This window comes from Trachypithecus francoisi, unplaced genomic scaffold (genome assembly GCF_009764315.1).
Source record: "Trachypithecus francoisi isolate TF-2019V2 unplaced genomic scaffold, Tfra_2.0 Lachesis_group5, whole genome shotgun sequence".
Lineage (NCBI taxonomy): Eukaryota > Metazoa > Chordata > Mammalia > Primates > Cercopithecidae > Trachypithecus > Trachypithecus francoisi.
In genome coordinates, this window is record NW_022681470.1 from 69,016,429 (window position 1) to 69,028,844 (window position 12,416).

The 12,416-nt window shown below is 36.0% G+C and overlaps 1 protein-coding gene across 3 annotated transcripts in view; it reads right to left on the reverse strand.

Moving 5' to 3' along the window:
* Window positions 1-12,416, reverse strand: part of INTS7 (integrator complex subunit 7) — a 102,833-nt gene that overhangs the window by 39,509 nt on the left and 50,908 nt on the right. For all 3 annotated transcript variants that reach the window (XM_033200712.1, XM_033200711.1, XM_033200713.1), the window contains 5 exons: window positions 11,980-12,097; window positions 7,275-7,409; window positions 5,710-5,807; window positions 2,850-3,089; window positions 1,166-1,303 (listed from right to left, as the gene is read on the reverse strand). In XM_033200712.1, coding sequence (XP_033056603.1) covers window positions 1,166-1,303; window positions 2,850-3,089; window positions 5,710-5,807; window positions 7,275-7,409; window positions 11,980-12,097 — 729 coding nt within the window. The remainder of the gene's footprint in view (window positions 1-1,165; window positions 1,304-2,849; window positions 3,090-5,709; window positions 5,808-7,274; window positions 7,410-11,979; window positions 12,098-12,416) is intronic.

Below are 12,416 nucleotides of genomic sequence, written 5' to 3' on the forward strand. Positions count from 1 at the left end.
GAGGTTCTTACATTGAAAGAGTTGATGCAGCAGCTAAAAGAGAAACCCAAACCTTGGATATGTCTGAAGAATCATTCCTCATATTATATAATTCTCTGAGACTCTGTCTAAATATTTCCTCAGAGAAAATATGCTGGAGTTGCTTTTATGTAACATAATGCTTGAAATTCTTTACTAAAACAGTTCCAAAAGAGAAAATAAATGGAATTAACTATAAACCAAGTCTAGAACTTTAGCCCAAAATATAGAAAGTATAAATACCTTTTAATGCTATTCTAAATAAACTATTTAGTGGGTAAGAGAAACCCCAGGGGAAAAGGCATAGTTGTTGGGAGAAATGTGAATGGCACTTAATGCCTGAGGCCAGGGATGCTCAATGTCCTGCAATGCTTGGGACAGAACAGTAAAATAAAGAACTGTCCTGCCAAGAGTGTGTGCTCCTCCCCCATTTGAGAAGCAACATAAAATTAAGAACATGCACTTCAATCACCTAGAGTAATGCTTTCTCAAACTTTGGTCTCTGGACTTCTCCCCAAAGGACTTTTTATTTATTTATTTATTTTTAGTAGAGACAGGCTTTTGCTATGTCAGCCACGCTGGTCTCAAACTCCTGGCCTCAAGAGATTTGCCCACCTTGGCCTCCCACAAAGTACTGGGATTACATGCATAAGCCACCCCACCCGGCCAGGATTTCTGTACTAACTAAGGTTTCTATTTCCTCTCAAACAAAATTAATAAAACTTGTTAGGTTTTCCATATGGCTGAGAAGAGTACAGCATACTAAAGCTTTCCCATTTCTACTTCAGAATGACATGGTTGGGGAGAGGAACAAAGATGTGGTATACTGAGAAAGGAAGATAGAAACAGCGGGTGGTAGGTGGCCTTGGTTATAACGATACAGGGCAAAATGAAAGTGGCACTAACAACCTACAGCCAGAAAGGGCCCAGATTTTAACTTCCTCATTACTAATACCAACAACATATATACCATTCTTTTATGATAAAAGTTAAAAATCAGGTCCTTTCCTTCCTCATCTTCAGAACCCATGACTAAAGGGTACTTCAACTTTATTTTCAGTTTTGACTACAACTAATAATCATACAGTTGAAGGTACATGACCTGACATTTCCGCCAACCCAGTTCACTCAGAAGGGTAACACATACCATTCTGGAAGCCTGTCTGGCAATACGGTATACAGTCCATCCATTGCAGACACTTTCAAGCTGCTGCTTAATTACTGCCTTACTTTCCACAGATAATGCCTTCTGACTTGCTACAAAAATCACAGTAGCCAAACTCACCTAACATTGGGCAAGAAGAAAACCAAGAAAATCATTTAATTTTATCCAGTGTCATTGATAACCTACCCCAAAGGGAGGAAAAGTAATTAGAGCCCACTGCAAAAGAACAAAATTTGTTTTCCATTGACATTTATTTAATTTTTTATTTTGAAGTCATTAAGCAATTTATTCCATTCACTCAGGGCACTCTTTATAACAGCAAATAAGTAGAAGCAATATCCACAATATGGATAAATAAATTATATAACATAATCACACAATGAGATACATAAGTAAAATGGATAAACTAGAGATAGACTTACCAATATAGATGACAAGGAAAATAGGCAAAAATATGCAAAATGCAAAAGATTACAAGCAGTATGATAAAGTTTACATAAAGTTAAAAATATGCAAAATACTGCATATTACTTAGGGATATATACTTTGGTAGTAAAAGAATAACAGGCATGAGAATGATAAATATCAAATTCAGGATAGTGGTTACCTAAGAGAAGGGAGGAGATGCTATCAGCAAGGTACACAGGGGGCTTCAACTAAACTGTTAATACCTTTTTCTTAAGCTAGATAATGAACGGAAGAGTTTTCACTGTATTATTCCTTAGATTTTTTTGAGTATTACATTTTTGAGTATTACATTTCGTAATTTAAGACTATCTTAAAGTAGTAGTTTAAGATATCAGGACCATTAGTTCAAAATGCCACTTCATAATAAACAACTTAGCTTAATTGCCTCTTAATATTTCAAAGCTGATTCATATAAAGATCTATACATTTGGTCATCAAGGTAACCTTTTCTGGCAGCAAATGATGAGATGGGGTCAATCTTTTATACAATTCCCTCTGGAAGATTAAATATAAAACAGGTTTGAATAAGTCATTTCATTATATTTCTTCCCACAATATGGAATGGCGATCTTACAACTTTCATTTAATTTACAATTATTTAGAATATAGCCTACTCTCAGTCCTGCAGAACTTTTCAACTAAACATTTTATAGCTTCCACAGTTTCTGTTTCTTTCTAAGCATATACCTTTCCTAACCCCAAGGGTCTACAGAAGCCTAAACTGAATCCTAAACAGCTAAAGAGGTCCTGGAATGGAAAACATAAATTTGGGCTAATTTATGGTCATTATTGTCATTAGATTTTTAACTTCTATTTTCTGAAGTACAAAACAGGGTTTAGTTCATTATTTACTTCGTATAAGGAAGAAAAAAGTTTCATTTTCATTTTGTCCTTTGTAATAAAAGAAAAACATGAGAGTGAAGGCTTTGGCTATACTAAGCTGATTTGACAGGGTTTAGGAAGAAAGCAGTTTTAGAGGTGAACAAAACATGTCTTTTTAAATCACAAGTGAAAAAAGTAAAAAGCTCATACAGCCAATTCTATTTTGACACCAGCACACTCTGGTCTTAGGTAATGAATTTAACCCATTGTTTGTTCTGTTTTTTAAGTAAAGTCAAACAGTAATGTTAACTTAAAAGTAATTCCCACTAGACCAGATCCTAGTCATTCAAAGGAGATTCAAAATGTGGCTTTTTACCAGAAGTTCTTGTTGCTTGTCTGTGGCTGATCGTCCAATCACCTTGTACAGCTCCATGAGGTCACCAAGCATCCCATCACCCAGCACCGGCAGTTGCATGGCAATGGCTGCCAGGCAATGGCACATCAAAATCTGGGCAGCATCTTGAGCACTGTGCAACTGAGTCAACAAGGTCTCAACCACTGACTGGCTAAGATGGGGCCTGCCCTTGGCTAACTTCACCATACAGTTTAGAGCAATCTGCACGCCAAAAAGAAAATTAACTAGTTACATTTTGAAGATACAGATGAAGCTTTAAAGAAAAGAGCTTTGCACAGGTTACTGGGGAAAATCAAGGGCGAGGTTTCTTGTAGGCATAGCATTTTTCTTCATAAGAAACATGAGGTACTGAATCCCACATTAGGGTTTGTGAAGTGCACTACGTTTAAAATAACAAATTAGGACTGCACGTCAACCACTCATTTCAATCTAAGACTATCAAAATACTTTTAAGAAAGATGGAAATCATAAGGAAGAATGCTGAAGAGGCAAATATATGCCAAATGTCACCATCATTGTACTATCATTACTTTTCAGGAACTGCTTCTGAAGTGTGGCTTGTAAACTATGCCAGCATCTCCCAGAAGGAAAATAAAAATATAGATTCCTGGGCCCTACCCTAATGAATTAACATACGTGTGTGTGTGTGTCTGTGTGTGTGTGTGTGTGTGTGTGTTGAGGCTACCGAGAGTTCATAGTTTTAAAAAGATGCCTTAGATGACTCTTAAGTACACTCAAGTGGGAAAGAGATTCCTAATTTTCTCTTACTTCTCAATTGAAATCTAAAAATCAATTTGGCTACAGAATTTCTCTTATTAAGGCCTTGTTAAAGGCATCACTAATATCTAGTCAAAAAACTAGAAACCTAGAAATATTCCCACTTTTACAAAGCTAACATATTCTTTTGTCAAATCTCCAATATTTACTGTTAGCGCCTTTCCAATCTCTCTACCACATCATAAATCTCTTCCTAATTCCAATTTTTTGAAAAGATGGGCCCTTCAATCCATCCTTCACAATGCAAACACGCAGCCATCAGTGGGCTGTTAGGCACACACACAAACTTCAGAGTCTGAAAAATGCAAGGGCTGAAGCTCAGCTTGCCCCTTATTAGCTAGGTGGCTTTGAACAAGGTACTTCCATCTCTCTCAGCCTTAAGTTTTGGATGTGTATAAGAGAGAAACACATTTCATTATAGGGTTATTGAGGGACTGAAAGAAATGTATAATATAAGTCTTCAACGAAGTTTGGCACATAATAGACATTCAAATAACAATAATAACTATGACAAAGGTTACCATTACTTTAAATTATATTATCTCCTCATTATCTATAGAATCAAAGCCATAATAGCATGTTATTTGATATCCTCTATGATTGAACTACTTTTCCAATCTCACATTATTTCATCCAGCCACAGTGGGCTAGTCACCAGTCTTCCACCACAACAGGTACATTCTTACATTCAAGTCTTTTATAATAGTGGTCATTGGGCTCAAACAATCTTTCCTCATTACTGTAATTCGATTCCACCTTCACAACTCAACTCATATGACATTTATTTGAAGTCTTCCCTAATATCCTTGGTTAAAGTTAATCACTCCCGACTCTGACCTCTCATTAGAACTGCACTTCTTTGGTGAAGTATCAGAGAATGTATTGTGTTCTGTTTGGTATTATAGTCTCCTACATAAATATCAGTAGCCTATTCTAGATGGAAAGCTCTGCTATTACAGGAACCTTTCTTGGCCATCTATGTATGTCCCACTGTGCTGAATCCAGCATTTTACTGACACCCACAATTGTTGGAAAAAAGATTTGCTTTTAAAAAAAGTTTTAAATGTACTGTGGTTCCAAGGGGATTGTGAGGATCCCCTCAGAATGTGTTGCCAAACACCTGTTGTCTACTTCTCTTCTCTACTTCTTATTAGCTTTCACTTAATGATATTACTATCTTTATTGTTCATCACTATGACCATATCACTACTTTCCTTAACATGCTAAAATGAGCCATGACTTCCTCGAAACCATACCTCAGACAAGCTAACGCTCTTATATGTACCAATGTTTATCTAATAGTTTCTTACTTCTATTAATTATGCTTTTCCTTATTAATTTTGCACTATCACAAATTATATTTCATGTTTCACTCCAAAAAGAGTAGTCTCACTTCGCATTTTAATTTTTTTTTTTTGAGACAGGATCTCATTCTGTCACGTAGGGTAGAGAACAGTGGTGCAATAATGGCTCACTGAAGCCTCAGCCTCTCGGGTTTGAGCGATCCTCTCACCTCAGCCTCATGAGTAGTTAGGACTATAAGTGTGTCCCATCATGTCCAGCTAAACTTTAAAAAATTTTTCCAGAGATAGGGTCTCAGTATGCTGCCCAGGGTGATCTTGAACTCCTAGGCTCATGCAATCCTTCCACCTTGACCTCCCCAAAATGCTGGGATTACAGTGCCTGGCCTCATTTCACATTTTAAAAATCTTACATATCTCTAAGATGATTTCTGTAACTAAGTGAAAGTGAAAATTCCTTAAAATATTTTTCCCTTGGCTTATAAACTAGGGCTTATGTCATTGGGAAATTAATGAACGCTTATGTTAACTTAATGAACATTTCTGAGTTTGGCTGCAGTCATTTCATCAGTTTTTTTTGTGGTTTTATCAGTTAGATTAAATCAGTGTGGTTTTATCAGCTAGATATAATCACTTAGATTAAAACTTCTAAGAGTACCAGAGCTATGTCTGCTTAACTTTGCTTTCTATTGCCTAAGACCATCATATATATCTATTACAACTTAAAAAATAAAAGTTTTCACCTTTAAAGTGGCCTGAGCACCTGGACTACCATCTTGACTACAAAGTACCAGTAGGGATTCCAGGCCAAAGACAGCGTCTTGTTCCAGTGCCAAAAGATCTAGAAGAAAAACACTAAGCTTTATGATGGTCAAGTCATGTGTATATAAACACACACACACACATATATGCAAACACACATGCTCTCTTAGAAAAAACATTAAGGAGTTTAAGATACAGGGAATTATTAAATGGATGAACCTAACCTTCCTTGAAAAAGTACACGTGGCATTTCTTCAAGAATGTAAAGTCTATCTTCAGACTTTATTTCTACCACTTTATTGAAGTATTTATAAAAATATACACATTAAATCAAGAGCTAAAGCCACAAAGCTATAAATAAAGCAAAACTGAAATAGTATCACCAGCTTAGCTAAGGAAAATACTAAGAACAGCAAACTATGCAGTATGTGTTAATCTCCCTAATCAGAAATAAATTATGCAGGTCCATTTTTACCTAAGATGTAACAGTTTTCAGCTTCTAATGAAAGCTGAACCACTTTTAGAAAATAATGACTCCACATAACCTTATTAATGTTTCAAGTCTGACCATAAAGAATGAACCTCTTAGATGTCTCATGAAATAGCAGTACTACAACATCTTTTCACTACCATAGGGTTAAAATTTCTCTGACGGTTTTAGACAGTTCTGAATATATTAGTTACCTTTAGGTTAATATAGTTCAGTGTGTTCTCAACACTGAAACAAGCAGTTTTCTATGTTACAAGGGAGAAAATACTCTTTGCTACGCCATTGTAAAACAGGCTTAATTATTCAACTTTAAGAAACGTTTCCTGAGTGTTGGAGCTTAGCAAACAGAGTAAAGGCTAGTGAAGGTCAGGTTGCTAGAAAAAACAGGTACTTGGAACAAGCAGTGCTGAAGGCTATGGGGGATAAGAGGAACCACTAAGCTTGTAATCCTTAATAAAGATCAAAATCAGCACTGAAACAGATGGAATATCCAAAATGTATTTCTTGTTCTTGAACACAAGTCAAAAGATGTTAGGTAGACAACAAAATATGTGCATTATTTTCCTTGCATGTCCTCGATTATGCAAGTCAGCTTAATGCCACATATACCTAGAGTAAATTCTGTGAAAATTTAATTCACATTGGTCTGCGAATTCACTTGCCTCTAGGTGAAACTATTTGTTATTTAAGTCCCTTGAGAACCTAAGTAAATTTTCTAGGTTTTTGTATAAGTGAACACACCACCTTATACAAAAGGGGTAGAGTACTAAGCAATCTCTATCCACCAGCACCATATACGCAAAGGCAAGCAGTGGAAGGAAATGGGCAATGCTCCATAAAACCTTTCAATTCCACTCCCAAGGTCTTAATCTCTTTACTATTTTTCACAAGGATAAAGTAGTCTTGAGAACACATGCTCTAAGAACACTATGAAAGGAGTCAATCTGCAGATCAAGGCTCACAGGCTAAAAATAAGGGATTGAAAAAAATCAAACAGAATTCTGTTCAAGGTCTAAACCAAAGTTTATATATAATATCAGTCCTGATCAAACTTACCTTTTTCTTGACAAGAAACAGTTATATTAGTTAGGACTCTAACTCCATGAGCTGCAATGCCCCTGTTATTATGGTAACAGCACTCTTGGGCTAATTTGACTAAATCAGAAGATCTGGGAGGAGAACTCACATTTCCTAAAAAAGCAGAGAAAAGTAGTAGAGACTCTAATTCAAATAATTCAAAAGCAGTTCTGCTTACAGGTTCAATTTTCTTAATTTTTGAGAAAAATCTCTAACAATAAACTTCAACGAAATTTCCTACCACAATCCCACTATCAATACGTATCAGCATTTCTCTCCATTAAGGTACTTAAAATAGGTATGTGCCAACAGTTTTGTAATGACTAAGATCTAAAATCAACATATAATTTCTTAAAAAATATTAATAAAAGTTGACTAACAGTACAAAAGCCAAAACAACTATCCTAAGAGTTCAAAGGAATTCTGATTAAAACAGGTATCATTATAGGCCTCTTGTCAGACAAAACCACACTTTCAAGGCAGGAGAGAAAAGAGAAAAAAAATTAAGTTTGCTTTTTTTTCCATCTCAGATTGCTGGCATACATTTATACCTCAAAGGGTTTACATAAGAATTCATGATTTTAGAGCTGGAAAGAATTTTGGAATCATCTGACTTAACACACCCTATTTTTACAGATGAAATCAAAGCCCAAAGCCCCGAAATTTTAAGAATCTTGCCATTAAGGTCATAAAACTTACTAGTCATGTACTAATGCCCCTGTTATTATACTCTTCTGCTTTATACCTTAAATTTCATGTTATAGATTGCAAAATTTTTAAAATTCACATTTGAAATTCTGGAATGTAAGGTTCATGTTGTAACTATTGTAATTTACAGTAGAGAAGCCCTCAGTTATAACTGCATAAGCTTCAAGAAAATAAGGAGATTAGAGCTTGTTCCACCACTTAAAAGAGTCTCCCATTACTGTCTTCCTTTCCTTTGCTTATTTTTCCATGATTCCTGTCAACTTCAACTTTGTCTCTCATACCAAGGGTGACTGTATTTTTTTGAGGCTGAAAGGGACACTATTAAGAATTACAATAGGCATAAACCATGACTATCTGAGGTGGCGTGGGACCTATGGTCACTTTATTGATTTCTGGTTTAACATAATACAAGCTTAGGAGACAACCTCAGTGTTTTTTGGGTTTTTCTTTTGTTTTTTTTGAAACAGTCTAACTCTGTTGCCCAGGCTGGAGTGCAGTGGTGCAATCACGGCTTACTGTTAATTTTCTGAAATATTTCTTTTAAATCTTTTTCCCCCTATGTACAACAGTACAATTTAAAAACTCACACATAATCAGGATATGTAGATACTGGCCAATATCCTGCTTTTAAAATCTAATATTTTTTAGCCTTTTCCTATGTTTTCTAGGAATAAGATTATTTTTAATTTAATTTTTATTTTGTAATGATTTTCTAAGATAAACTCACAAGGCTCACAAGGTACAACAAAGAGTAGAAAACAGTAAAAGGCTAGTGAGAGAAAAGTTTTCCTCCCCGACCCAATGTTATCAGCTTCTTGGGTATCATTCCAGAGAGTCTATTGACTTATAAGCACATTTCTTTCTTTCTTTCTTTTTCCTTTTCACACACTGTTTTGCACCTTGTTTTATTTTTCTTTAAATATTATATCATGGAGACTGCTCCATGCCATGTTTTCTTTTTAGTAAATTGCATTGATTTTTATTGCAGTGATGTGTCATAATTTCTTTGAGTCCTCCATTGATGGACCTTTTAATGCTATTACATCCTCTACTGAGGGATAATATTTTGCTATTATATAAAATGGTGCTAAGAATAATCTTGTATTTATGCCATTTCTCAATGTGTGACTATGTAATAAGATAAATTCCTAGAAGTGGAATGTCTGGGTTATCTGTAATTTAATGAGTATTTCCAAATCACCTATGTACAAGCTTAATAATTTACATTCGCGGCAGCAATAACTGCTTACCCACACCCTTGTCGACATACCATGTTTATCAAACTTCTAAATCCTTGCCAATCTGATGGATTAAAATTATTTCAAGTGTTGTTTTAAGGTGCATTTATCTTAAATATGTCTGATATTGAACATCTTATATATTTGAGCCATGTGTTAGTGATGATTTAGACATACTAAATTTAAGTTTGCTTTTTAAACTACTTTTGGCTATACTGAAAAAAATCTAATCAACAGAAATAAAGATTTACCTTTATTTATGGAAATAATCTAACTTTGGAAAATCCTTGACTTTTATTTTTTATAAATATTATCTAGTCCATTTATTTAAGCCTTTGCTTAATTTCATATATAAGCCAAAATTCACAAACTTCAATAAAAGGACAAATACCTAGCTTGAAAAGTGTTTAAATATTATAACCCGACATAATGCTAATACATGTATTTGGAATTAAAAAATAAAGAAAAAGAAAGTTATCACGCATGTAAGTCAGTTTGGTACAAAAAAGAGAATTCTGAGTCAGACCACTGAGTTCAGGCCTAGGCTCACACACTTCACAAGTATGTGAACTTTGGACATACCGTCAAACCTTTGTGAGTCTCAGTTTCAATACTTATAAACTCCTTTGCATATGCCTCACTTGAAAGGCTACTTGTATGGGAAAGCTCTCATCTATTCTAATATATGATTAAGACTTTGTCTACCACAGCTCTTTCAAAGTGCAATGTCGGTGAAGGATGTTAACTGCAAGCTAAGAAATACACTGGCTGATTTATGCAGAAAAAAAAAAATTGAAAGCACCCTAGGTATATGGTAGGTTGTTTCTAAAGAAGGCTGTGATAATCTCTCACATCCCTTGTGGACACGCTCCTTTACCATGTGATCTTCCAATTCCATGTGACTTGCTTTGGCCAATAAAGCACTGCAAAACAGGCTGCAAGCAAAAGGTTGACAAGTGCTTGTGTGTTGGTGGCTTGCTTTCTTTTAGCTCCAACCAACATACTGAAAACAAGCCCAAGCTAACCCACCAAGAGTTGCATGGATAAAAACTAAGGTGCCTCGGCAGAAAGCCTTTCAATTTCTAGCATGTGAATGAGGTCATCTTAGACCATCCAATCCTAGTCATACATGACCGTAGTCACATAAGTGACCCCGAGTGAGGCCAGTAGGACTGCCCAGCTGAGTACAGTTAAAATGGCTGATTGACAGAATTAGAGCAAATAAAAAGGTCATGGTTTTAAGCTACTTGTTTTGGGGTGATTTTGTTATGTAGCAATAGATAATTGATAATGTACTTCACAGAATCACTGGAAAGCCTGCAAAATTAATAGGAAAACAAGGTCAGAAAACAAATAAGAAAAAGGCCAGGGAGCAACCAAGACCACAGCCCAAAAGACCATGCATGGAATTAGTCCAGTGAGGACACAGCAGCCATTGTTACTGATTATTTCATGTCACAGCTTAACTTCTGTCACAGGCTACCAGACATAGCAAACACCCACTGCTAGAGTATATTCTGGAAACAAATGTTGCTCTGTCATTGCTACATCACCATATCCCCATTCTCTCATATCCCCACTTCCTTGTTGTTACTGGCTCCCAATTTAGTCTGTGGCATGGAAATGATTAGTCGAGTCCAGGCCACATGTAAGCATACTAGCTGGAAGGGAGGTGTGACAACAGAGTATCAATCAGGTCTTTATAGCTTCCTATTAAGACTTACATGGCAGGGAACTCCCTACACCTAGAAAGTATCATACACTATGCGGCCATAAAAGGGACAAACAAATCTACATTACAGTTCTTTAATTCAAACTAACTGACTACAAAAGGAAGCAACAGAGGTTCCACAAAGCTTGCATTGAAACAAAACAACCAGTCCAGGCACAGTGGCTCATGCCTGTAATCCCAGCACTTTGAAAGGGCAAGGTGAGTGGATCACTTGAGGCCAGGAGTTTGAGATCAGCTTGGGCTAAATGGTGAAATTCCATCTCTACTAAAAATACAAGAATTAGCCAGCCATGGTGGCAGGCATCTGTAGTCCCAGCTACTCGGGAGACTGAGGCAAGAGAACTGCTTGAACCCAGGAGGTTTGGGTTGTAGTGAGCCAAGATTCCCCCACTACACTCTAGCCTGGGCAACAGAGTGAGATTTTGTCTCAAAACAAAACAACAAAAAACAAAGAAACAAACAAAAAAACCCAAAATGACAAAAAAGTTTAGCTTTAAGTCTGTTAGGTAAGCAAGCTCCTTACTGGGCATTAATGAAAGCATTTTAGAGCTAATCATCTTCAACTGGTAACTAGGAAAGCATTTTGAGCTGGAGTAAAGTTTTATTTTAATTGTTTTCCAGAGAAATAATATGCACCTAAAAGGAAGCATATGACATTTGCTCTTAAAACTCACTACTACTTGACCTTTGAAATGTACTTAAATTCAAAGGGCACTTTGAGTCAGAGATATACAAAAGCAAACCAACTATTTTAAGCATCCTTAAAAATATTTTCACCCACATATAATTCAAAAAAAGGGACAAACCTAGAAAAATATATTATTGACTTAAGATCAAGGCATTAGTTAAGAAATCACGTTAAAATAAACCACTAGCATGTAATGGAGTATGAGATTTTTGAAACTTTCCCTGATGTTAAAGCTTTATAGAAGAAACAACCTGAAACATAAATATGGATAAAGGAGTTTGCACATTATTTATATAGTATCTCCCTTCTTTTCCTTACCTGGAACTGTACTGAAGTAATGTTTGATGGCGATGGTCCCTGATAGTGTGGAAAGGACAGACAACATCCCTAGTTTTAAGCTGTCATAAGGAGTCTGGAGGGCACACTCACAAAGTGCCTGGAATGCAGAAGAGAAATGAATATAGAAGTTAAAAACATCAATACACTTCTAAATTGTCTACTCCATTTACATTTTCTGGTTTTTAGAAAATTATATATTAAGGACTTTTTTTCATGTTAAAAAACTTAAGTCGAGGCCAGGTGCAGTGGCTCATTCTGGTAATCCCACCAGTTTGGGAGGTGGGAGGATCACTCTAGCTCAGGAGTTTGAGACCAGCCTGGGCTCAATGTGAGGCCTTGTCTCTAGTGGTACGTGCCTGTGGTCCCAGCTACTTGGGAGGCTGAGGCAGAAGGATCGCTCGAGCCCACCAAGTCAA